The 27688-nt window shown below is 38.7% G+C and overlaps 2 protein-coding genes across 5 annotated transcripts in view; both read left to right on the top strand.

Annotated features, from left to right (window-relative positions):
* camsap2a (calmodulin regulated spectrin-associated protein family, member 2a) overlaps window positions 1-5266 on the top strand; it is a 42527-nt gene extending 37261 nt beyond the window's left edge. For 2 of the 3 annotated variants that reach the window (XM_084415978.1, XM_084415980.1), the window contains 6 exons: window positions 322-458; window positions 541-761; window positions 1224-1314; window positions 2065-2183; window positions 2789-2907; window positions 2986-5266. In XM_084415978.1, coding sequence (XP_084272104.1) covers window positions 322-458; window positions 541-761; window positions 1224-1314; window positions 2065-2183; window positions 2789-2907; window positions 2986-3291 — 993 coding nt within the window. In that variant the 3' untranslated portion in view covers window positions 3292-5266. The remainder of the gene's footprint in view (window positions 1-321; window positions 459-540; window positions 762-1223; window positions 1315-2064; window positions 2184-2788; window positions 2908-2985) is intronic. The other variant, XM_084415979.1, reaches the window with a different exon arrangement.
* A 5673-nt stretch (window positions 5267-10939) lies between these two features.
* LOC311294665 (semaphorin-4E) lies at window positions 10940-27643 on the top strand. 2 transcript variants are annotated; one of them, XM_084415659.1, is made up of 15 exons: window positions 10940-11085; window positions 14181-14533; window positions 16527-16672; window positions 16788-16850; window positions 16976-17074; window positions 17344-17443; window positions 18975-19079; window positions 19533-19684; window positions 19783-19955; window positions 20038-20197; window positions 20470-20692; window positions 20900-21015; window positions 22291-22454; window positions 26679-26731; window positions 26807-27643. In XM_084415659.1, exons 2-15 carry the CDS (start codon window positions 14422-14424, stop codon window positions 27523-27525), a joined length of 2385 nt encoding a protein of 794 aa, XP_084271785.1. In that variant the 5' UTR covers window positions 10940-11085; window positions 14181-14421; the 3' UTR covers window positions 27526-27643. The 2 variants fall into 2 exon arrangements, with proteins under 2 accessions (XP_084271785.1, XP_084271786.1); XM_084415660.1 differs by lacking the exon at window positions 10940-11085 and adding an exon at window positions 13421-13768.
* Window positions 27644-27688: the final 45 nt, after the last annotated feature.

Below are 27688 nucleotides of genomic sequence, written 5' to 3'. Positions count from 1 at the left end.
ATTACCATAGCTTTAGTTTGGGAAAATGCTGTGGTGTGACTAATATCTGAAATGTTCTTAGTGTGTACAGTCGCAGAAGGAGGTTAGCTTGGGACAGATCACTGGAAAACGCAGCTGTTGGATCTAGGTCAAGAAACGGAGGGAAATAAATCATTTATTTTATGTTAGTAGCATTCTTCAGGGAGTCTGAGCAGTGTAGCGTATATCTGGTTTATTCAGACTGGCCATATCAACATCAGTATACTACCTTCAGATACTTGGAAAAACCTGAACATAAAAAAATATTAACAGAGATTCTTGATAATGTGTTTATTTTTTCAGGATGACATGAAAGGAGAGGACAGCATGGCCGTTAAACGAGCCGCACTTCTGGAGAAAAGGCTAAGAAGAGAACGGGAGAGCCAGCAGAGGAAACAACAGCTGGAGGTGGAGCTTGAGCAAAAGAAAGAGGAGGCCAGGTAACAGCCAGCCCATCTGTCAATCACCAAGACTAAACTTCTCCACCTGATTCTTAAATCAAATATCTGTCTTTTTCCATAGGTTGAAAGCAGAGGAAGACCGCACAAAGAAGGAAGAAGACAAAGCCCGGCGGGAATTTATCAAGCAGGAGTACCTGAGGAGAAAACAGCTGAAACTTATGGAGGACATGGACACGCTTGTCAAACCACGGCCTGCGGGGGCCAAGCAGAGGAAACCAAGGCCCAAGTCCATCCACAGAGATGTGATGGAGTCCCCCAGGACTCCTGTCAGGGCCACGGCAGGTAAAGGGCGAGCGCCCCCTACTGGCGAAGCCCGGCACTGTATGCTTTGTGCTACTCTCAGCATTTCCCTGTCCAGCTCACTGCATCCCTCTTCTAACACGTGCTATAACACTTGCTCTAAATATCTATTCTAACCAATTTAATCCTTTTCTAACTAATGTAACTAAGTGGTTGAACTGAAGTGATTGAGTGATTTAGACATTCTTTCAAATTATTTTGTACCAATTATTTGGACACATCCTACTGTACAAGACAGATTTAAAGTAAAAGTTACAGCTCCTTCATGAATACAATATATATATATAAACTCTTTTTGTTTAGACAGTTTGAAGGAGTTGGAGAGGCCATTAATAGCATCATCATTACAGAGAGCTGTACTGTTATGAGGGTAACACAAAGTTTGGCGGGCTTGCTGTTGTCTTGTGTAACTGTGGGACCTGTCCCGTTTTCTGTTGCATCCAGGTTCACGACCTCGTGTTTTTTCAGTGTCCAGCCTGTCTCTGGCGTCTCTTGGAGATAATGACAGTGTCAGCTCGGATAAGAAAACACCCAGGTAAGAGGCGCTTTAAGCAGTCAACTGAATAAGAAAATGTTTCCTTTATTGCACAATACTAACCCAGTATCCTTTGAATTTTCTGTATTTTTCCTTCGTATTCTTGAATGTTCTTGCTTCTTAGAAGCTATAGCTTAGCATCTGGCAGTCTTTTCTTCTTTTTGAGCTCTCCTCGTGTGAGAAATAGAAGGTCAGTCTTGGTTGGATAAGACTCTTTATGCATTCATCTTCTGTTCTAGAAGAACATCCTGTTTTGCTATGAGCTTGGCAGAAACACGAGGAATGATCCCCAGTCTTTGAAAAATAAAGATGGCTATTATAGTTCACCCATCACAGCTTTTTTGTTTTATTTTGTCATTATTAAACAAGCATTGGTTGAAGGTCACACTGGCATTGAATGGCACTGAAACCGCAAAAACACTACAATAAAGATCTGCACTTCACACTTATTTAGAGGCTTCAGTAATGTTATCTAAAAATAATACATGTTCATGATCTTAATGTACATTTAATATTCGGTTGCTTTCTGAAATACGTCACCTTAAAAGTATTTTATGTTTGTTGTTTCATTTGATGCTTATGACAATGAAATATAAATAAATACATAAGATAAAAACACAATGTTATGATTAAGAGCTATAATTCAGTCACTAAGACCTCACTGCCTGATTTTGCATGAGAGCAGGAGTTGTTAGTAGGTGTATCAGCATTGTTCCTATCAGAGTTGCTCAGTTTATCATGTCATCCCAGCAGGCCTGATTCAGCAGACGGGTGCCTGTCGCCCACTCGCTCCAGCAGTCGTAACGGAGAGAAAGACTGGGAGAATGGTTCCACCACATCCTCACTGACATCCAACACAGAATATACAGGTTAAAATACTAAAGCTGCAGCTCCACCTCCAGTCCACTAGAGGGAGCTATGGTATAATAGTTCTGAGCAATACTCTCAACATCTAAGCTTTTCTAAATGACCAAACATTTGGGCTGCATCCGAAATCGCATACTCTTTTGAGGAGGTACTTATTTCGAATAAGTAATTACTTCACAACCCCTTATAAAGTATGTTCTATATAGTATGTATGAATGTAATCTGGACGTACTACATTTGCCATGTTGTCATTATCATGCGTCAGTTGCGACACTTCACTACAAATTCACAAATCCTCTCCCGTGGCCTCATGGGATAGTAGTGTCCATCGCACACTTCAGAATCCCGCCGGAAGTAGTAGGTCATCTGGGTACTGTTTCCCAACTCTTTTATGAGTACTGTAAATTCAGACGTACTGTTTTTTGCCAACTATATAGTAGGGAAGTATGCAATTTCTTACATTCTGTATAAAACATGCTCAGAACTTCAGGTGATGGCTCCATCTAGAGGACTGGAGGGTCAACAGCAGACTCAGATGGTACAATGACTTACTATATTATATTAAACTATGACATTGCATAATGCACCCTCTATATTTTTGCTGCAGGTCCTAAATTATATAAAGAGCCCAGCGCAAAGTCAAATAAGCATATAATTCAGAATGCTTTGGCACATTGCTGTTTGGCTGGCAAAGTCAATGAGGGACAGAAAAACAAGATTTTGGAGGTAAGCATGTCTGTTCATTTTCATTACATTTATATTATATTTTAAGTTTTATTCATTATATTTGTTTGTTTTCTCAAGGAAATGGAGAAGTCAGGGGCCAACAACTTCCTGGTCCTGTTCCGGGATTCTGGCTGCCAGTTTCGCTCTCTCTACACGTACTGCCCCGAGATGGAGGAAATCAACAAGTTGGCCGGCATCGGTCCTAAAACCATCTCGCGCAAGATGATCGACGGCCTCTACAAGTACAACTCTGACAGGAAGCAGTTCAGCCAAATTCCAGCCAAGACCATGTCTGCGAGTGTCGACGCCATCACGATCCACAGCCACCTGTGGCAGACCAAAAAACCAGGAACACCGAAGAAAGTAGCGGCCGTAAAGTCCTAGTGTCTCTCCACGTCGGATGTACACGATCTCAATGCACTTGTTTGTACATATTCGAATCCTACAACACTTTTTACACTCTTCCGTCAGTTCGGACACACAAGTTTGCGAAAATTATGCACAACTGGAATGTAAAACTCTACGGGGTGGCAAATGGATCAAACTCATGTGTCTAACACCCAAGACTTTTTGATTCAAGCTGTTTTACTGCACCGTGTACGTGTCGTTTTTATTTAAATGTGCCAAAATAATGAAAAGTTGTCAAGGATGACCTGTTATTTTAATTTGGTACACTAAAGCACTGAATGTTCTTAGTTTGTACAGAAATCTCGCACATATGTTGACGTGTGGCCTTTTTTGTCTATATTTTAATCTTGTTTTTATTTGATTTTTTTTTTTTTACGACTGTCCTGATATGATTGTACGGCTGCTTATTGAAAGGTTCTCACATGCGTAGCTTGTGATTATTACAGTTTAGTACTGCAAGGGAATCCTGTCATATCTAGTATTCATTAACCAGTGTGCTAATGTGCAGTGAGTGGTATTGTTTGCAGGCCGAACCCACTTTTGATGGGTTTTTCAACATTATCTGATGGCATTGATTCACAGCAGGATTGTGAATTCATTTCATTTGGTTCCTGTTGGTGTATTTGCTTTTTTATATATATATATTTGGGGGGGGGGGAGGGTGACCGACTGAAGGAAATGTTCAGTATAATGATCAATTTAATCAATATTTATATTTCATAAAAGGTCTTAAATAAGACTAGGGGTTCAAATCCAAACCTTTCTGTTGTATACATTTTTTTTATTGTTGTTGCGATTAAAAAATCAGGCGGATTATGGTGGACTGAATTGTTTCAACGATATTTCCATGGATTAAGATATGCTGGAGTAATAACCATTTTCAAAATACTTTTGGACTGTTATGTATGCTTGTGGTGACTGATCTGAAAAATGTTCCCTGTCCTGGGTCACGCAGAACTATTAAAAGCAGTTTACCAAATGATATTTTACCGGATTGTTGGAGACATTTCCATGTTTTGTGACTGAGGACTAAATCATTTGAGTGGTAAATTATTTAAAATAAGTCATTTTTTGACTTGTTGAAGAGGTCAAAACATGCCACATTTTTTACGCCTGAGTCTGTGTGGCATTTTTAAAATGTTATGAATCTCAGTCTGTTAGGATTCCCCCGTAAGGTGCGATCATATTAGCTTGTCCAATATTAATTTATGTAAAATTATGTAAAATTTCTTGGGCAAAAAAAAAGTCCATTGTCAATAGTGTAGTGATGCATGAAGCACAGCTCACAACGGTGTCGCTTTCAAACCAAGCAGCTTTCTGTTGGTAAAAGCGGTGAATTTGCGTGAGCATCTCTGCATGCGGGCATCTTTACGAAATTACCAATCGCGCAAATACCTATTGAAGTGACACGATTTCAACAGAGAAAATTTGTCGAACAAGGATAGCTGAATGTGACCGCATCTTCAATCGTCAAAAGGCAAAATGTGGCTGTATACGGGTAGAGGCTTTTGTTGCCTGATTGAAAAACAACAGCCTTCCTTTTGTTTGAGTAGGAATTGTAAAAAAAATTGTCATTATTTTTGGTGCTTGACTCTTGAAACATAAACATGCACACCTGTTCTCACATACAAACATCTACTGAGTAGTTCGAGTGACGTGTCTGTGTTTGGAATGGAAATAATGCGCACAGCCTTTAATTCAGAGTAGCCTGTTAGGACGCCATCTTTTAATTTGTTAGAAAAGGTACTACTGGAAATGGAATTATTATTTGCCCATTTCGGGCCACAGACGGGGGTTATTTAACTGTAAATGAGCACGATAGAAAACTGTACAGTGTGTGTTCTCTGATCTCTCCAGCACGTCTCTCTCTCTTTTATTTTCTTTCAGGCGCTGTGCTGTCATATTGTTCAAATAACATGTTCTTTGCATTCAATAAATTTCGCATGGCCTCATTTGCAGCTTGCTGATTATTCTTTAACATTGTATATTAACATGCATACTAAAATTGTTGTAGTGCACACTTAAGTACTAGGCCTATATAGAAGTAGTAAGTGCAAGAATAATGATACAAGGTTTCTAGTACTCAAAAGTGCCTCTAATTAAAGAATCACTCTTGAATATTCATGACCAAATGTCCTGTCAAGCGAAAATATGTCTAAAAAAAAACAAAAAAAATCCTGCAAGTCCATTCGAAAAGTGTTGGCGTAAACAAAGGTAAATTTTGTGTTGTTTTTGGAGGCAACATTGTACATTTTTAGTACGTTTTCATGAACATTTAACACTTAATTAATAACACATTAACAATTAATGTAACAAGTATGACATTACAAGTAACATGCATAATGTAATCAGATTACTTTTTTGATGTTACGAGTAGTAACGCATTAAAAGTAACATGCATAATGTAATCAGATTACTTTTTGATGTAACGAGCAATGCATTACAAATCACATGCATTACATAATCAGATTAATTTGTTGATGTAACGAGCAATGCGTTACAAATAACGTGCATTACATAATCTAATCAGATTACTTTTTTGTTATGAGTAGTAACGCGTTAAAAGTAACATGCATAACGTAATCAAATTACATTTTTGATGTAACGAGCAACACATTACAAGTAACATGCATTACATAATCAGATTACTTTTTGATATTACAAGTGGTAAAGCATTAAAAGTAACATGCATTACGTAATCAGATTACTTTTTTGATGTAGCTGCAAATTACATTCTAATAACACAAATACATTTATTTACAACCAAAAAAGTTACTGCAGATGAAGTATTTTCAAAAACAACAGTCACAGTAATAGTATGATGTGTAGCTAAAATATAGCAAGTGATGCATGATGATTAATCAGAATTTCCTCCCAATCTAAAATAAATACTTGAAAATATAACAATGATATGACTTACAAGATGCAACTTGATGTAAAAGTTGATGTATTTTATTTTACCAGCAAGAGTCTCCTATGATAGATGGATGGCCAGTTGCCACTTTTGGAGAGGCGGTATTAACATTAAGTGACATGGCATCTGACGCGTAGAAGCCAATGGCACATGTCACTATGCGTATTGGCACATCCGGTGGCACATCCGGTCTTCATTGGCATATGCCAGTGGATAGTGGCATGTGCCAGTGGTGGATAGTGGCATGTGTCACTGACATCGCGACACACTGACATGACACCTGACTGACACCGAGTCGCGGAACATCCGTGTTGCGACACCTCCAGTAGTAATTGACAGATTAATCGTAAACGTAATTGTGGAACAAAATCCTAAATAAATAGCCTAATTTTGTGATATTTAAAATATCAATTAAAGTGCATTAATATTTTTTTCAAACGTGTTATTTGTGTCATATTTGATTGGTATGTGCGTGCCACTGAATGTTTTGTAATACCAGTGCGACTTTATGTTGTTTATCTCGCAAAGTCACAAACTGCCCATTCTAGGAAAGACACGAAATAAATCTATCATGGGTCACTACGAATAACGTATTAACAGTCGCGTCCGTTACTGTGTAAACCTTTATTTTTGCGCGATGCTGCACAGTCGCACGCCAGTAGGTGTCAGAATAAGCGAGTGTAACACAAGCCATCGCAAGATTCTCATCTGTGTGGCTTTAATATTTCAAAAATAATTGTATCGAATTATGTACGTTGTAGGCTACACATTTAACTTAACTTAAAAATCATATTTTTTGACAGCATAAAGCAAATTGTTATGCAAGTGGCATGACGCAATCCATTGGCACATCTCACGTTTTAGTGACACATGCCAATATCCACTGGTATGCCAGTTGGCCTGTGTCACTAAAACTGACATGTCTCTTTATGTTGTGGCACCTCCAGTAGTGACACCTGCAGCTGTCTGCCGGAGTATAATGTAGATTATGTAACATATGCACATAGACATAGTTAATTTATACAACAAAAAAATATTTTATTTATTGAATAATTCCATAAAATAATTTTTGAAATATTAAAGGTAGCCTACTGAGAAAGGTCCTGCGCGACCGAACGTTTGTTGAATTTTTAAAATGCACTAAGCACTTTTTTGCACTTGTATAAATAAAGAATATTGCTAGTAGCTCGGTATAGGCCTAGGCCTACTCCTTTTCAGATACATAGCCTAACAAACAAATGATTTTTAATAAACACAATTTTTTTACACTTTTTGGAAGGACTTGAAACAGATGGGAATCTGATAGAATGGGCAGTTTGTGACTTTGCGAGATAAACAACATAAAGTCGCACTGGTATTACAAAACATTCAGTGGCACGCACATACCAATCAAATACAGACGTGACACAAATAACATGTTTGAAAAAATATTAATGCACTTTAATTCGTTTAATCGATATTTTAAATATCACAAAATTAGGCTATTTATTTAGGATTTTGTGCCACAATTACGTTTACGATTAATCTGTCAATCACTACTGGAGGTGTCTCGCAAGTTGCAACACGGATGTTCCGCGACTCGGTGTCAGTCAGGTGTCATGTCAGTGTCAGTGTGTCGCGATGTCAGTGACACATGCCACTATCCACCACTGGCACATGCCAATAATGTCAGTGACACATGCCACTATCCACTGGCATATGCCAGTGAAGACCGGATGTGCCACCGGATGTGCCAATACGCCACTGGCACATGCCAATAATGTCAGTGACACATGCCACTATCCACTGGCATATGCCAGTGAATACCGGATGTGCCACCGGATGTGCCAATACGCATAGTGACATGTGCCATTGGCTTCTGTGCGTCAGATGCCATGTCACTTAATGTTAAAACTGCTACTGGAGTTTTGGCAGTGTATAGAAATAATACACTAGTGGTTATGTGCAACAGTGCAATCAAAACCCATACATACGCAAAATGGCTTTTTGAATAGGTCTCCACTGTAGTGACCTCTATTCGTAAAAGGGTTAATTTAGCGTCCCATTCGTTGACAACCATAAACATTCAACGCACTCAGGCTCAGTCAGCTTGCTGACGAATCTGGAATTTCGGTCAAATGCAGGCTATATTTGCAGTGTATGTAGGCAATATGATTCAAATGGTTATTTGTGTATGTAGATATGCATTAGGCTACTTTAACGAAAATAATGAGTTGTAGCTGTAGTGGATTTTTCCCTAAACCTGACCATCTAGCGTCTGTAAATCGACACTTAATAAATAAATCTGGCGTCTTCAAATTGACACCCATAGCGTCTTCCAATCGACACCCATATAGCGTCTTCCAATCGACACTTAATAACCTTTATACTCTAGCTCTCTGCGTCTTCTGTCGACAACTGGCCGAGTCTCTGGGATCATGCCTATGTTCCAACAGCCCTATGTTCCCACAAATGGCCTACCCCTGACCCCACCCCTAAACCTACCCGTAACTGGGGTTTAGAAAAATTCGTTAAAAAAAAAAATTCTTAGAAATGTGGGAACATAGGGCCGTGGGAACATAAAGGCCCATTCACACCGGACGCCGAAGCGGCGCGGAACGGAGGCCGCTTCCTTTCGGCGCCCATGTTAACCTATGGTGTCGTTCACACCAGACACGGAGCGCCGCGGCATGCCGCGGCCGGCCCGCGCCGTGAAGCGCCAGTTTCGGCGTCTGGTCTATTTTTTGCGCGAGCCGCGAGTGATTCGCGTCCATTCCGGCAGGAAGTCACACCAAGAAACACGAGACATCCGGTCAATTGTCAAAATATAAGCAATTTTCAAATTAAAATACCGCGAGTATTAACAAAAAGTATTAATACAAGAAGTGTACAAACTTCTTGGTTACAGAAACATTATGTATTCATTTTATGAGGTTACTTACTTACCCATGATGTAAAAAAATAGCTCTGAATAAACAACAACTGAGCAGAAGCTTGTAGACCGCCGCGGAGAATACGCGTCTAGTGTGAACAGGCAGGCGCCGGACCGCGCGTGATTTTCCGTTCCGCGTCGCTTCGGCGTCCTGTGTGAACCAGGGGTAATCACTCGCGGCTCGCGCAAAAAATAGACCAGACGCCGAAACTGGCGCTTCACGGCGCGGGTCGGCCGCGGCGCTCCGCGTCTGGTGTGAACGACACCATAGGTTAACATGGGCGCCGCTTCGGCGTCCGGTGTGAATGGGCCGTAACTCAGTGGTTCTCAACCCTGCCCCTGAAGGACCCCCAACACTGCACATTTTCTTTGTCTCCCTAATCAAAACACACCTGATTCAACTCATCAGCTCATTAACCCATGTGATAATGAGCTAATGAGTTGAATCAGGTGTGTTTGATAAGGGAGACCATAGACTGTAAAAAAAGATGGACGACGCCCCTTCGCTCTCTTCCATTGATGAGAACTGAAGCCGCCAGAGTCCTGATATGGCGCTGACATATTGGAACTTGAGTCTGCGCAGTAGCGATCTCGGGACCAGACCTGCGCAGTAGCGATCTCGGGACCAGACCTGCGCAGTAGTGAGCAGGAAGTAAAGCCGCGAAATCAGCGCTCCGCCCTCACTCTCGCAGCACTCAGGGAGAGTGGATTCTGCACACTTTTTTAAAAATTGATTGCAGTACGACAAGAGACTTGTTAAAATAAAGTAAATACAATCTCCTCAGTCCTCCGAAGATCCCGAAAAAATGTCCGTTGGTGCTTCAGTGACTACTTCGCTCGAGAACCTGTCAATCACAGCTGTCAATCATGACGTTACACCACCGCATCACGTAACTAACTAAAAACCAACTTATTTTTGAAACAGACACTTGAACTCACACCAGCGTGATAAAAACGACAGCAAATGAAAGAAACCACCTTTGGAAAAAAAGATATTTGAAGTGTAATTTAATTGTTTAGTTGGTCTCACGTCCCGTTGAATAACACGGGGAGGCGGGGCTTATGACCTATACTAGGCCCAGTCACCGGGGGGTGATCGAGACGTTTTGGCTTCACTTTTCAGGGCTTGTGCGGCACGCTTGAGGGAGACAAAGAAAACGTGCAGTGTTGGGGGTCCTTCAGGGGCAGGGTTGAGAACCACTGCTCTAACTTACTTGCTTCCCTAAACTGACCTACTGCGCAACAGTAATAACAGACAGACTTTCAGCAAATATATTTCCCCACTGTTTGATTGGTTCTTAATATGCAAACCCCTCTGTTACTAGGTAAAGCAAACTTTGTTTATTTTTACTTAATTTGTTAATCACAAGATTCTAACAGACTGTCTAGTTTCATTTCCCAAACACATGCACACGCTCAAAGTCACAAGTTTTCCATTGGTTTTGTACATCCTGTTCAAATGTTAGATGTTAAATAAGGTTAGATGTTAGAAACATGGTTAGTTTAATGTACAGTTTAACATTTCCACGCCATAGCTATTGCGGAATAAACGAATAAAGTATAGTACCAGTTTCAGCAATCGTTCTCCCTCAAAGTTTGTATGGCACGCCCAACTCGGAAACTCGGGTATCAAGATTTTCTCCGAGTTTCCAGAGATTAACTTGACAAGTTCGTGTCCTATTTTCTTACAAGGAAATTCGTTGTTATGATCATTCCGATTGCTTTAAGTACACGGCTCATCATCCATACTATATCTGATAATTTCACAATCATTAAGCATTGACAGACTGGTGATTCATGAGCAGGATGTGACGGTGTCTCTCTCAGGTGTTGGGTCACGCACACATAGACACACACACAGACACACGCTCAGTCAGACTCACTCGGAGTGAACACACATGAGCGACAATTATTCAGCCATTCAAGAGCATTTCTGACATCTCTGGTGAGTTGATTTATGCTGTAATAATATTTGTTTAGGCTAATTTAGTAGAATGAAAGACCTAAATGCTTAATTAGGCGCTAGTCTTTCTGTAAAGGTGCGCTTCTTAGGGTTTAGTGAATCCATGCATGTTACCTAGACTATGTATTATTGATCAAGAAAATTTCAGGAAAACAGGGTCACAATTTTGATTAGGGTCCATTTCTCACTGTTAACTTGACTTTTGTCTCAATAAACTCCTTATTAGGCTACTGCTTATTAATAGTTAGTAAGGTAGTTGGTCAAGTTTAAGTATTGGTTGGATCAAGGGATGTAGAATATGGTCATGAAGAATAAGGCATTAATATGTGCTTTGTAAGTACTAATAAACAGCCAGTATCCTAGTAATATGCATGCTAAGAAGTGGGAGTTGGACCCTAAACTAAAGTGTTACCCAAAAGTTACACATAAAAAGTCTAAATGGCACTGGATTAGATACTAGTATCAAACTAAGTGTCATTAATTTTAAAGAACGATAACACAAGAAGAACTTTAGAAGAACTGATTAATATATTGAACACAAATTACAAATGTCATTTCAAAAATAAGCATTTTTTTCTTCCTATTTTGTGATTTAATGCGATGTAATACACATTTTAAGTGTGACTCTTAAAAATAAAGGTTCCAAAATGTTTTGTTTTTTTTCCAGCAATTGCATAGATTAAAAGAACCATGTCTGGTTCCCCAAAGAACCTTTCAGTAAACAGTTCTAAAAAATAACTCTTCTAAGTGTGAAGAACATTTTATTAATCTTTTCCACTATAAAGAACCATTTGTGGAATGGAAAGGTTCCATGGATGTTGAAGGTTCTTCATGGAACCATAATTGCAGATAAAGAACCTTTATTTGTGAGTGTACACACATCACACATAAAACACTGAGGTAAACTCAACAGCGTCTCAAGTCCTGCTCTGACTTGCCTGAACGCTAGAAGGGAATGTTCCTCTTTTTGTTGTTGTTTTACGCCCATCTGTTTTCCCAGGTCTTCATATGATGCACCTACTCACCTGTGTTTTTAGTTTAAGTACCATTTTTTTTAGTGTCTTTGTGAATATATTCTGTAGTCGTGCCACAATAGCATTTTGTTGTTGTTGTTCTACAAAGAGCTTTAATCTTTAGCTGATGATGGAAGCCACCTTCAGCATTCACTATTATTAAGCGTATTTGTTTTAGTGAATTGTACGAACAAAGGCCAAACTGGGTGTGTTTTTCCTCATAAATGGTTTCGCAATGCGAGTGACACATGGAGTGTCATTGGAAGGCTGCAGGTTAATAAATTACAAAGCTTTTCAGTTCAACCTGAACCATTTGAATACTCAGGAACTATGTTCCTATACAGTTCAATTATAAAGGCCTCTAGTTATACATGAAGCTGGAATTACCAGTTGCTAAATGTGCGAAATGACAGAATGACAAGAGATATTAAAAAGATTTTCTAGCTCTAATCTTTGCAATTCCCTTGACGAGTCGTCGGGGTCTTTAGATGAGCTATCATTGATATCACTTCCTGTTATTTTTTTTTTTACATTAATTGGTTAAAGAATAAATTAAATATTATTTCTGATAAAGTAAAAATAAATAAAAAATCTGATATTTATAACATTTCAAAATAATAATAAATAATAATAATCTTAATAAAAATGAAATATTATGCCAAAGAATTTTTGAGAATTTTTTAAGGAATTCATTCTTTTAATGAAGCCTTTTTTCATATTAAAAAATATTAAAATAATTGAAAAACGTATTCATCATTAAAATGTTTATTTATTTACTATATATATATATCTATATATATAGTAAGGTCGGAAGGCAAAATGATGAGATCCCTTCATTTGATGGATTTGTGAAGGCTGCATAGATGCATCCTTCACTGCCTTTGATATCCCACAATCCTGTGCGTTCCATTCCGTGACAGTTGAGCTAAATAAATATAAATATGGCATCTGAAAGTTGCGGTGTCTGGTCAGTTTGTGTGTAAATGTGCGTTTTTGACCATTTCTGATGTCATTTCTAGCTAAAAATGACTATTGTAGTAAATAAATATTTGCTTAGTTTTCACCAAAGCTCGCTCTATTTTGCTGTAGATCATTAAACCATTACGCTGCCTCAAGCCTATCAGTTTTGTGAGGGGCCTTCATGCGCAAACGCTGCCTACAAAGTCATTACCTGATAAGGCAGCGAGGCAACAAGTCAGCTGCCTAATTAGTCTACCAGCCCTGTGAGCATGTGAACAGGTGGGAGAGGCTCGTCCGATAAGTTCTTACTCAGCAATAATTGGATTTGATGAACACTCTTTAAAGGCACGAGTAACAGCAAGCCTGTCTGCCAGAATGACTAACCAGAATTCTGTTTTGAATTAGGCGAAGTAAATCATGCTCACTGATTTTTTGCAAATAAAATTCTCCTCACATTCTCCTCAGTGCTCTTATCATGCCTGACTTCCAAAAATGAGCTATTTTTACATTTATTTTCAGGTTGTTATCTCTTGGTCTCGAACTTTTGGATGTTGCTCAATCGAACACGCAAGACAAGAGCATCTCGTTTGAATGTAAACATTTCAAACATGATGACTGTTGCGAATTATCCCACACGCGAACATGCAACGGTGTTTAAGCGAGTTTTCGGCCTCAGGCATCAACAATTTCAGGTATCCTCCTAGTACCCTAATCCGCACATGTCTCAGCCTGCCTCCTTGCTCACATTCAGTCCGAACCGAGTGGGAAAACGGCCCGTGTTTCTTGTTTTCAACCGCAAACGATTGCTGTGATCTGTTAGCGCGCTGTTTTGTTGCAACAACAATGAGTCACCGTTGAATTCCTGGTGTTAAATACAGTATTGCGAAGAATGTTTAGGTAAAGCCGCTTTGAGTCGAGGTGTTTGCTAAGGGATGAGTTTGAGTGGAGGATTTTGTTTTCTTTTATCACCCCCCTGTTGAAATCTAATGGTTCAGTGCACTTCGTGCAGGAACAGGCCTTCAAGTGAATCTTCGTGTTTGGGAAGTGGGATCATGTGTGTGTTTTGAAATAGATCTCAGTGTAACGTGTGTTTTTGTTCTACAGATGTAGACGGGACAGTGGACAAGGTTTATTTCCACTCCTTCAGCATCCAGCATCATGGACTACCACTTTTGGTCACAAAAACTCCCAAATGATGAACGTATTTGTTGGATACGGACGCCTACATATAGCCCAATCTACTATGGAAAAACATGAGTTAAAAGCTGACTGTTAAATATGCAAAATATTGAAGTTATCATTTTGTAGTTTTTTTTTTTCTTTTTTTTAAGTGAAGAACAAAGTCATGTATTATCCTCTGTTATTCTTCATCGTTCTGCATGGCATCTTTCTGACATTTGCCTACACTGGATGGAGCAATCTGAATAGCACCCCCCGAAAAAGCATTCAGTATGAAGGTAAGAGTCTTCCTTGAGTTTACAATTGAGAACAAATGTAAACTAAATATCAACATTAGCATATGTAGCAAATACAGCACACAAATCTCAAATCTCATCTCTTTTTCTATTAGATATGTTATAGAAAACATAAAAGTACACAACCGATGTCTGTACATCAACTTATTAGGGTGATTTTGACATGTGACACCTCTTGAAGTCTTGAACTTTTTGTCTGTATCTTGTAATAAAAATATATGACAATGTAAATCACAATTTTGACTCAATCTATCAAAATTATATTTAAATAACTGATTTTAATTTAATTTCTAAACCAAAAACCTACTAAAAATATTTAAACGTCACTAAATAATTTCATAAAATGTCCTTAATTTTTACACAAATTGTAGGGTTGAGTGCATTCATCAAGGCTCAATAGTCAAATCTGTTATTGTAAGAATAAAATATCAAACAAATATTTTGCTTTCTAAAAAGTAGTTTTCATATACTAGTTTATCAATAACTACAAAAGAACATTTGCAGCTCTGTTACTTGCAACACATTCTGCCATTGTTTTTTTTAATGTAAAAAATATATATATTTATTTATTTTATAATCCTGAAAATACATCAAAAAAGTTATGTTTATTGCTAGGAACTTACAAAATTACAAAAAGCAGGGTTTTTAGTATGTAGACATGTCGCCAAATGTTGGTAACAGGTTTGAAAATCCCCATAGTGCGCAACAGTCGATTTCCAGAAGTAAAAGTCATCATTTCATCATCATTCATTTTCTCCATACAGAAATTTATTTTGAACTATAACTTATAAACCTTTAAAGACAGACCTACTGTTAGCTACGAGGTTGTTAATCGATAGTATTTGCTTGCGTTGAAGCCATTAGCCCGCATTATTTCAACTTAGTTTTAAAATAATCGTGTTTAACGGGAATTTGTGGTGAAAACTACATTACCCATAATGCTGTACAGAAAATTCCACCAATCAGAGAGTTCGAAAGGATCAAAATGCAAGCTCTTTAGCTCCGCCCACTCACATGAAGCACTGTGAATGGTGTCTCCCTATAGTATGCTCTCAAAATACTTAAATATTTGTGCATGTATGTATATGTGTGTATATATATATATATATATATATATATATTTTGCAATAAACTTAAAATATTTAGTTTTTATAATTATAGTCAACATTTTTTAAACAAGTAGTTTTATATATCTCTATTGTTTTTAATTCGATTATGCAGTTCGCAATGCTTCATGGGATTGTAGTTCTTTCCCTCACTAAAGCCGTTAAGTACACAGTCTTGTAGTACCGTTGTATTTTTATCCAATTTTCAAAAACTTTTTTGCTTCAAATCAAAGTTTGTAATGTTATGATTCACCTCGTGGCTGGTTGGCTTGGTTCATGGCTGATAACGCTTTAATGAAGACTTTTTTTTTTTAAATCCCTATAGAAAAATTGGTAACACTTTAGTTTAGGGTCCAATTCTCACTATTAACTAGTTTCTTATTAGCATGCATATAACTAGGATACTGGCTGTTTATTAGTACTTATAAAGCATATATTAATGCCTTATTCTGCATGACCATATTCTACATCCCTTGATCCAACCCAATACCTAAACTTAACAACTAACTATTAATAAGCAGTAATTAGGAGTTTATTAAGGCAAAAGTCATAGTTAATAGTGAGAATTGGACCCTAATCTAAAAAGTGTGACCGAAAAAATACTTCCGGAACAAGTGCTGCTGAAAAAGAGGGCGAACGCTGTTGCACTCTATAGCAAATGAATGAAAAATAAAACCTCCTGCATGTTCACATATATATTTAATATTTACTTTGACCTCCTGTGGTTGCTGATCAAACATCTTCCGAAGGTTAAGCACTTCCTTTAGAGTTTAACTCTAATTGGACCATGTTCGTGTTTGGCTATAATACTTCACTGACAAATAGAAAACTCATTGTTATTCTACATGCGTTTATGTTTTTGTCCTTAGATAACCATGTGATCATGTTTAAAGAGGAAGGTGTCTGGAATTACTCCACAATGCTGATTAGGGAGGATCTGGGTTTGCTGGTGTTGGGGGCGAGAGAGGCCGTCTACGCCCTTGACATAAATGATATCTCCGTTGCCAAGTCTAAGGTGCCGGTTTGATTTCCTTTCCTTTATCTTTTGGCAACAACAAGACAGAATTCTTCCACCCTGTTTCAAAAAAGCACATCTGTATAGTCTGTATTGATTTCTCTCCACCCATCAGGTGCTTTGGAAGGTTACAGGAGAGAAACAAAAGGAGTGCACCTCCAAAGGAAAACATCCTGACGTGAGTAAAGATCTCTGTCATCTGCCACACATTCTCACAAAGACACATAAACACATCAGCTTAAATACTTTGAACAGGGGAGTTTGTTTTTCTATATGATATCAAAAATCGGATTACCTTTTCAGATCGACTGTCATAATTATGTACGGATACTGCATCAAATGAACAACAGCATGATGTACGTGTGCGGAACAAACGCCTTTAGCCCAACCTGCGATTACATAGTAAGTGACATAGTAAAAATATTTTAATATTTACACATTTCCTATATTATTATATTTAATCATTTTAAATATAAATCCTTAATTTTATTATGAACATGAAATAATTGGCTTTTACATTGTCATTCTACTGTTGCATTTCGCAATCACTTTCTTCCTGGTATGAGATTAGGGACGTCAGACTCAGGTGTCATGTCATCCATCAAGCGCTTGTGTAATAGTGCTAAAAAACAAGATAAAAAACCTTGCGTTCATTGCATTTGTTTGAACAGACGTACAATGATGGGCGGCTGAAGCTGGAGGGAAAGCTGGAAGACGGGAGGGGGAAATGTCCTTTCGATCCGTTCCAGAGATCCTCTTCTGTTATGGTTGGTATGTATGTCGTCCATGCAGGTTTTTTTAGCAGTTTAAAGTGTCCTTTTATGCTTTTTCGAATATTACCTTTCATGCATTGTGTAATATAGCTGTTTGTGAAGGTAAAAGGTCAGAAAAGTTTTAAAGATCAAAGTGCACGACAAATTAAGATGTTGTCTCTTAAAAGAAAGAATCGATTTAAACTGCCGAAAAGAGTCGTCAGCAATTCAAGTCTCACTTCCTGTAACAAACCTACGTAATAATGTAAGAAATTTGCATAATGCCAGTCTACGGTCTTCATTGGCTGCCCGTGAACAGCCCTCAAACATTGTAGTTGTAGCTGAGACTGGAAGAGTTTGATTTGTGTTGTTGACATTTCGGGAACACAGTTATCTTTGCTGCTAAAGCAAATCCACTTTGCATGCACTTCCGAAGGATGAGGACTCGCTGTCTGGTATTATTGTGTATCGAGTGCTGAGGAAGCCTCTAGAGCTGAAATTCAGATATGGTAATGGGCGTTTCGTTTCCGACACGCACTTTAAGTGGTAGACCAATCACAACAGACTGGGCCATCTGACCAATCAGAGCAGAGTAGACTAATGACATCAGACTGAACCATCTGACCAATCAGAGCAAAGTAGACCAATCACAACAGACTGGGCCGTCTGACCAATCAGAGCAGAGTAGACCAATCACAACAGACTGGGCCATCTGACCAATCAGAGCAGAGTAGACCCATCACAACTGACTGGGCCATCTGACCAATCAGAGCAGAGTAGACCAATCATAACAGACTGGGCCATCTGACCATTCAGAGCAGAGTAGCCCAATCATAACAGACTGGGCCATCTGACCAATCAGAACAGTGTAGACCAATGACATCAGACTGAACCATCTGACCAATCAGAGCAGAGTAGACCTATCACAACAGACTGAGCCATCTGACCAATCAGAGCAGAGTAGACCAATCACAACAGGCTGAGCCATCTGACCAATCAGAGCAGAGTAGACCAATCATAACAGACTGAGCCATGTGACCAATCAGAGCAGAGTAGACCAATCATAACAGACTGGGCCATCTGACCAATCAGAGCAGAGTAGACCCATCACAACTGACTGGGCCATCTGACCAATCAGAGCAGAGTAGACCAATCATAACAGACTGGGCCATCTGACCAATCAGAACAGTGTAGACCAATGACATCAGACTGAACCATCTGACCAATCAGAGCAGAGTAGCCCAATCATAACAGACTGGGCCATCTGACCAATCAGAACAGTGTAGACCAATGACATCAGACTGAACCATCTGACCAATCAGAGCAGAGTGGAAGGTTTTAGAGAGACTGAATCTTCAAACTAAGTGTTTTCAGACTCTTTGAGAAAAGATGTGGTGTGCAATGTTTATTATGAGAAAATTGTAAACCTTTTGCAGGAGACTTCCAAAACAAAGTTCGGAACCTTTAAAATAACATAATATAGGCACTTTAAATGCATTGTGGAGGGGAAACATATTTATATATAAATGTATTAATTTATTTTTCCATAGATGAAGACCTGTATTCTGCCACGTCCTTAAACTTCCTGGGTTCGGACCCGGTCCTACTCCGCACCTCTCCCATTATACTGCGCACAGGGTTAAGGAGCTTCAATGGTATGTCAGACGTGATGACAAGACTTCCTCCAGGAAACAAAGATTAATTACAGGCTTTTATTATTCTAATTGTACATTAATAAAAGGCTTTGTGTAAATAATATTCTAGTATTTATTAATATTTTGAATGAGCTTTTTTGAATTATTCTCATTTTAATTTTATGTGCTTTTGTCGTTTTTTAGTTAAACAAATATTTCTATTTTGCTTTTATTTATTTCTATTTCAGTTTTAGTAATTCTACATCAACTTAAAGTTAGTGTTTTTTAGTAATTTACTATTAAGTTTGTAATTGTTAGTCATTTCAAATTTTAAGGGGGTTTTTTATGCACGATTTATATAACATTTTTAGCTATTTTCAGTTATATAAAACAACTTTTAATAGTTTTATTTTTAGTTCACAATAACAACTGCTCCGAACATAGTGAAAAATCACATTTCTTTACCCACTCAAGAGCCAAGCTTCGTCTACATGGACGTGGTCCCAGAAAGTGAGGACAGCCCTGAGGGCGACGATGACAAAGTCTACATGTTCTTCAGTGAGAACGCCGTGGAGTACGACTTCTACAACAAGCTTGTGGTGTCGCGTGTCGCCAGAGTCTGCAAGGTAACACTTCACTGGTGCCTTTAACCGGTGCAAACGGAAGGATTTCGCATATTTTGCCCTGGTCTTGTAAAGACTTTTGTCATTTTCCCGTTTTACAGGGTGATATGGGTGGTCTAAGGACCCTCCAAAGGAGATGGACCTCCTTTTTGAAGGCTCGTCTGGACTGCTCTGTCCCTGAGCCCAGTCTGCCCTACGTCATACAGGACGTCTTCCATGTCCGCCACAAGAAATGGAGGAAAAGTGTCTTTTACGCTGTCTTCACCTCTCAATCGTAAGTTTTGTCCTGCGTGGTCTTTTTAAAAAAATCTGAATTCACTCATTCATTCAGTTGACAGTTGTGTTTGTGTATGCAGGAGCTCAACAGATCAGTCTTCAGCGGTATGTGCATTTAATGTAACCGACATCAGCGAGGTGTTCTCACGTGGCAAATTTAAGACGGAGGTGAGCGTGGAAATGTCTGATGTGAAGTGGGTCACGTACAACGGAGAGCTTCCTGTCCCCCGACCAGGAGCTGTGAGTGGTCATTAATAGTCTTATATAGTCTTTAAGGGGATGTATGTAATATTTAAGATGTTAAAATAGTTAAAAACTACCATGTACCAGAATTTTTTTGATATACTATGGTTTACTTTAAGAACCTTATTTATATAACATGGTATTTAAATTCAGCTGTAACGAATGTCAAATAATATACTGATATTATCCCCCCAAAAATTGTATATTTATAAGTAAGGGTTAGGCATGTAAAAAAAAAAAATCTAATTTTTCATGTGCAATATTCACAGTGCATCAACAACGCAGCGAGGAGTTTGGGAATAAAAGGGTCGCTGGATCTCCCTGATAAAACCCTACAGTTCATCCGAGACCGGCCTCTCATGGACGACGCGGTCCGTCCAATCACAGGCAAGCCCTTGCTGCTCAAGCGAGGCCCGTTGTTGACCCGTCTTGTGGTAGACGTCGTAACTGCATCGGACGGACAGTCCTATCCTGTGATGTTTGTCGGCACTGGTGAGATTCCCTTTAGCCTCTAGGGCGGAGCAGCTCTTAAAAGTCAGTTAGAGGGTGTGTGTAAACTGTCATTCAGAGGAATGTTAATTGTACCTTGGACTGAGCTATTGAATTTTTTTTTTGTTTTTTTTTTTGAGTAGTGTTAAAAAGCTGGATGTAGAATTTTGTTTTCATAGTGAAAGTCAATTGTTTTCTGTTTTCCATCAGAAAACGGTTATGTGCAGAAAGCTGTGAACTATGATGGAGAAATACATGTCATTGAGGAAGTTAAATTGTTTCAGAACACTGAGCCGATTGACATCCTACGACTTAACCAGAATCAGGTACGCAATACTGGGGATGCGTATAGATAAGAGTTGCTAATTCAATTCTATTCAGATTTGATTTAATTCTGATTCATTTGCTTGTAACTCACTTTAATGTTCATTTTGCTTCCATAAGAAACAGTATTAAAGGGGTCATATAATGCCATTTTTGTACAAGCTAATATGATTCTTTAGGGTCTAAATTAAAAGTTTGTAATATACTTTACTTAAAAATTCTCATTAGTATTGTAAGAAAACACTAATTTTACCTGGTCAAAAACAGCTGTTTTCAGCATGCCATTTAAGTGCATGTGTCTTTAAATGATAATGAGCTTTGCTCACCCCGCCCCTCTGTTCTGTGCGTACACCGTAACACAATAACCATAACGCGTTGTTCATTATAAACGTGGGATTATGAATTATATTGAGAACGTCGTACATAGAAAACATGCCGTAATGTACCCTGAGTGTAAACAGCCGCATTCATCGTGAAGCGTGCAGCAAGCGATTTGCAAAGATTAATATAAATATTAATATAAAGGTTAATAAAACGTTACACTCACTTCTTCTTCTGGAGGTGCAGCAGGAACACGAATAGTTGGTACCGATCCTTTTTTCAGGAGCAGCTTCTTAGCAAAACCAGCTTTATATTGACCTCGTTTGTAAAGCAGTCTGGTGTGTGAAAGGATTCGCGCAAACATGAAAGCATTGTCGTTGATCGTGGGGAATATTCCCTTCGAAAACAAACTCGGATTTAGGAACATCAAAATGACTGCTGTGTTCCTTATTACACCCAAGAACAGAACACCACAATCGCTTAGACGCCATTCTGCTCATAGACAGTGCTCCAGCGTATCAACAATGACCGCGCCGGTCCGCGCGGACTATGATTGACAGCTCGCTCACGAGCGAGGGCGGGTCTGTGTTGAAACGCTGCTGTCAATCAACAATCGTGGGAGGGGCGTCGATTTTGTGACGTCACAAAATCGAACGGCTTGATTTGAGAGATTGGAAAACATATAAGAAGATAAAAAAAAAAACACTGGATGGATTTTTATCATTTTATGATGGTTGTGTACAGGCACTGCCAACACACATTTCAGTACAATCAACTTGTAAAAGTGCATGTACCATTATATGACCCCTTTAACTAAGTAAGGAGTAATTTCCACATAATTACATTGTTTTTGTAATGACTCTTAATTGCTAATGATTAGAAAGCCTAAGTGGTGGATTATTTAGTTACATAGCTCATCATGAAAAAAATCATCATGAGTTGTCTGTCTGGTCCAGTTGTATGCAGGCTCTGCGTCTGGGGTTGTACAAATGCCCGTCAGCAACTGCAGTCGTTATTCTTCCTGTCTGGACTGTGTGCTGGCCAGAGACCCTTACTGTGCCTGGGACGTCACCGCTCTGCGGTGCTCTAGATTACCCACATCACCTGAGGTCGCAAAAGGGTAAGACACTCAAACACAAGAACAATCCCATATCAAGGAAGAATTGAGAAAAAAAAATCCTGTCGCTTACTCACCCTCATGTCATTCCAAAACAAAGACTTTCCCAAAACAGATTTTGTTTTTCAGCAAATAAAAAATAGTAATAATTTAAAATGTTAACATTTAATTAAAGGTGCAGTAAGCGATTTCTGAGAAAAACTGTTAATATTTGAAATCAACCCAAACAAACACACCCCTCCCTTTATTTTGCTCCGCCTCCAAAGAGCAAGTGTCTCTTTATCACAGCCGAAGCGAAGCAAAATAATGCTTTGCGCAAATTAACCTTTAATCAGTGTTGAAACCCCAATGGATTTTTCCTTCATTTTTTAAAAGTGTTAACTTCATCTCAGGGGCATGAAACTCTGTGACTTTTCCTAAATAATCTATCTAAACATGCACAAAAAACTGGGCTTGATTTGGTTGTTCTAAAGGTGTGTACATTTTTTTTTTTACCTTTTAAGGTGTTTGGGGTCAAAATGACCCCACATTGAAAATGAATGGGAAAATGAAAAAAATGACTTTTTTTTTTATTATTATTTGTCAAAAAAATAAAAGTAAATCCATTATAAATCTGAAAATTTCTACATAGAAACCAAGGTCTGGTCCTAGAGCATAAATAAAAAGTAGAGCGAACTTTTTATCTCACACACACACACACACACACACACACACACACACACACACACACACACACACACACACACACACACACACACACACACACACACACATAAACAAACACACAAATTTATGTGTTTGCAACAGAGAGCATTTTTACAGAAATTGGCAAATAAAATAAACAAAACTGGCATAAATCTAAAAAAAATTACATTTAAATCAAGGTCTGGTCCTAGAGCATAAACCCAAAGTGGAACAAACTTTCTATCTCATACACACACACACACACACACACACACACACACACACACAAACACTCACATGTATGTCACTGCAACAGAGAGCATTTTTATAGAAATTGGCAAATAAACAAAACTGGCATAAATCTAAAAAAAATTACATTTAAATCAAGGTCTGGTCCTAGAGCATAAACCCAAAGTGGAACGAACTTTCTATCTCATACACACACACACACACACACAAACACACACATGTATGTCACTGCAACAGAGAGCATTTTTATAGAAATTGGCAAATAAAATAAACAAAACTGGCATAAATCTGAAAAATGTCACATATGCAACATGGAACAAGCTTGTTCCACACACACACACACACACACACACACACACACACACACACACACACACACACACACACACACACACACACACACACACACACACATACACACACACACACACACACACAGACACAGACACAGACACACACACACACACACACACACAGTCATGTCATAGTGGTGACTTGTAATGTTTCTGCAAATGTATGTACAGTGTTGGGGAAGCTACTCTGAAACTGTAGTTTGACAAGCTACAAGCTACTCGTAAGTTAAAGTAGTTAAACTACAGTCAAGCTACCCTTTTGGAAAAGTAGTTAGCTACACTACAAGTTACTATCAAAAAGTAGCTAGCTACATTGAAACTACTTTTGATTTTTTTGAACAACGTATATTATAAATAACTGAATAAGTGTCTGAGGAATGTTTTAAGTAAAATATTTAGTGTTTAAAACAATGCAATACAATTATGATTTCAAAGAGTATTGTTTTATTACACACAACACTCAAATATCGTCTTGCTCCATCATGGATAATATGGGTGTGTCAACCCACTTCTGTACGTCAGTGAACCGTTAGCCGCAAGATGCGTGATTAAACAACAGGTGGCGGTAATGGCAAAAAAAATGTTTGTAATCTAACAAGAAGAAGAATATCCTTGTATCGCCAGAGAATGTCTAATATGGCGAGAACTTTCACTCTCAGTACACTTCCGGCTTCTGAACTGGTTGCAGTTCCTCTCTGATTACATATGAGGGCGCTCACAGGACGAGTGCAGAATGAATGGAGGTCTATGGCGCTATACCAATAAAAATCCACTTTTCTCAGGATATAATTTTTTGTCTAGTAATTTGAATGTTGAATTCGAAAGGAGATGCAAATTAAATTACACATTGCTGGGTGATGGATTTTTTTGAGTCACTTATTTGCTTTAAAAAGTATTTTAAAGTGTCAATGACGTCATACACATGTACGACCAGAGATACTGCTTCACGGCAATCCTTCACTCACTCTGGTGCGTTCGCGCTCTGCACTTTCTTTTCACTCGAGGCATCGACAACACAGCGGGCACAGGTAAACACACGTGCTAGAAGAGTTTTTGTTTTGTTTGTTTCTGGTCCCGCTGCGGATGACACGATGCCATCAAGCGGTATCTCTGGTCGTAATCAGTCCTTCACTGACCAATCAGCGTTCATTAGCAGAATGCTAGCGTGTTATGGGCAACAACAACTCAACCTGTAAGAAATCAAAAGGACATAAGTACTCGTTCATTCAACTTTCGACCTAAAACCCATGTTGAACTTGCAAAATCTACAATCAGATCTGAGATTTCTCAATGGCAATCGGGTGAAAGAGACAAATTTAGCTGTCTAGCCCCATTGACTCCCATTCATTTTGCACTCATGGCGATCGCCCCCAGTGGAACTCTGGTGGTACTACAACCAAAATTCGGTACAATAGAGCTTAATAGGGAGTGGGCAGGCTCTCCGTAGACGGGCTCTGGTATCGCGCTGATTCGCGCTGGCTCGACAACAAAACGCAATGTAGCTTTTGCTCGCGCTACACCACTACTTGCTGCAAAAAGTAGTTAGCTACTGGAAAAGCTACACTGTTTAAAAAGCAACTGAGCTACTGCCAAGCTACTGAAAAATGTAGTTAAGTTAGTAGCGTCGCTACTTGTAGTTAACTACTCCCCAACACTGTGTATGTATAATAATTTGATAATAATTATATAATTAATATTATATAATTATAATAATTAATAATTAATTTGATAATAATAATTTGATTTTTTATGTATTTCAAAATGTTTATATTAAAATATATATATCAAAGTTGTGAAGAGAAGTTGAATGAGTGAATGAATAGTTCTCTATGGCCCTCTATTGGATACATTTGGCCATTGGCCATTAATTCCTTACCCATAAGAAATACGTTTTTTCGACTAACCTTTAGATGGCAGTATTCTATCCCTAACACATAGAGCAATGTCCAAAAACTATTTAGATTTAATTAAGATCATCATTTAAGTGATTTTTTCTTTAAAAAATCATTTTTCATGAGCCAATTTATGGCCTAGTTATGTAATTGTGCAGTAAATAGGTAAAAAACTTCAAAATTTCCACAAAAACACAGCATAAATGTATAGTTGAGAAGTAAATAAAAAAAATTATATATAGTTTTCCATATAAAAAATGTATATTTCCTTATGCAATTGCTCTTTAAAAGTTTGGGGTCAAAATGACCCCAAACACCTTAAGTGTTATCCTTTTTTAACACTGATTAATGGTTAAAGTGAAGTTGACGAACAAACGACATGAACATTCAGTACACAAGAGTATACAAGCAGGAGTTCATTGTTAGTTGCCAGCAGCACACCAGCTCCAGACAAACATTGACACTCAAAACTCTCCTGTTACTATAGCTAACATCACAACAACTGATTGGCTCACTCTCTCTTCTCCCCATCATGAGTGGACACACCCATATTGCTGATTGGCTCACTCTCTTTCCTCCCCATCATGAGTGGACACGCCCCCTACTGCTGATTGGCTCACTCTCTTTCCTCCCCATCATGAGTGGACACACCCCCTACTGCTGATTGGCTCACTCTTTCCTCCCCATCACGAGTGGACACGCCCCTACTGCTGTTTGGCTCACTCGCTTTCCTCCCCATCATGAGTGGACACGCCCCCTACTGCTGATTGGCTCACTCTCTTTCCTCCTCATCATGAGTAGACACACCCCTACTGCTGATTGGCTACGTGTTGTGCTGCTCGGTCCGATCCACTTTCTCAGAAACCACTTAATGCACCTTTAAACGATAAAACCAAATTTCATTAACTTCAGTCAGCTTTTTTGTAGCTGAGGCTTAGTAAATCATTCCTTTAACCATCACTTTGCATATCTAATATCTACCTGACTATATTTAGGTGTGTATAAACAACCCATACTGACAGTTAACGTCAACCTTTTTTGCATTTTAGTAATCTGATACAAAGCCTGAAAGACGGGGATGCCACTCGATGCCCAACAACTGGTATGTAGTAACTTTTTTTGTTCTGATTCCACATTAAAATCAGGGCTTTATTTAACATGTTTTCCCCTTCATCAGCTACTGTGGAACCAAAGATCCGCACCCTGGTGTTGGGAAACAACATCAGGTTGCTGTGTCAAGCCAACTCTAACCTGGCCCAGGTCAACTGGAACTTTGCTGGAAAGCCACTCCCCTACTCAAACAGGAAGTACACTATTTATGGTGATGGCATCCTCATCTACAACGCTTCAGCCAATGACGCTGGACTCTATACCTGCACGTCAGTCGAGCAGGCGAAAGGGAGACAGTACACCCAAACGCTGGCCATTTATGACTTGCGTGAACGCTTACCAGTAGATGTGACGGATAAGATTAAGACTACATTGGGAATACTTACTGAAAGCCACACAACATCATCAGGTTTGCATAAAATCAAAGAGCCTCCTTCATATGTTATAAATCAGAGCAGTGAGAGGAAATGGGTGGTAATGCAAGTGGCGCTGGCCGTGATATCCGTTATGATGGCCTGTCTGCTGATCTGGAACTTGTACATGGGCCACATCTCTCCATTTATGTGCTGTGGGAGACAACCTATCAAAAGCCCCAGGAATCTTCTAGAAAGGGATTACATGGACACAGGAAATGATGCCGTGGACAGTAAACAGACAATGGTCAGGTTGTGTGTCACAACAAACAGTAATATTGAAGCAACCAGCTTCCAAAGGAATAACAGTAATGGGGATACGTCAACGGACATTCATATTTTTAAGTACATTACGGATGAGTCTGAGATTTAAGATGTGATTTTTTTTTTTTTTTATAATTTTTATACTTATTTATTTTTTATTACTAATAAAAAGCAATCTTTGTGACATTCACTCTCTCAGTACCTCAGCCATGTCGCTTCCGTGTGAATGTCAATACAAGTCAGTATTATTTGGTGCCGTGACCCGGTGTACT

The sequence above is a fragment of the Rutilus rutilus genome (genome assembly GCF_951802725.1).
Source record: "Rutilus rutilus genome assembly, chromosome: 8".
In the NCBI taxonomy this organism is placed as follows: domain Eukaryota; kingdom Metazoa; phylum Chordata; class Actinopteri; order Cypriniformes; family Leuciscidae; genus Rutilus; species Rutilus rutilus.
This window is presented reverse-complemented; position numbering and strand designations above follow the sequence as displayed.

What these genes read in the sequence shown, in the direction of transcription:
- LOC311294665 (XM_084415659.1), top strand. Translation starts at nt 14,422, where the DNA reads ATGTATTATCCTCTGTTATTCTTCATCGTTCTGCATGGCATCTTTCTG. An exon ending in TGTGATGTTTGTCGGCACTG is followed by an intron (nt 20,693 to 20,899) that starts GTGAGATTCCCT and finishes GTTTTCCATCAG; the next exon opens with AAAACGGTTATGTGCAGAAA. An exon ending in TCACCTGAGGTCGCAAAAGG is followed by an intron (nt 22,455 to 26,678) that starts GTAAGACACTCA and finishes TTTGCATTTTAG; the next exon opens with TAATCTGATACAAAGCCTGA.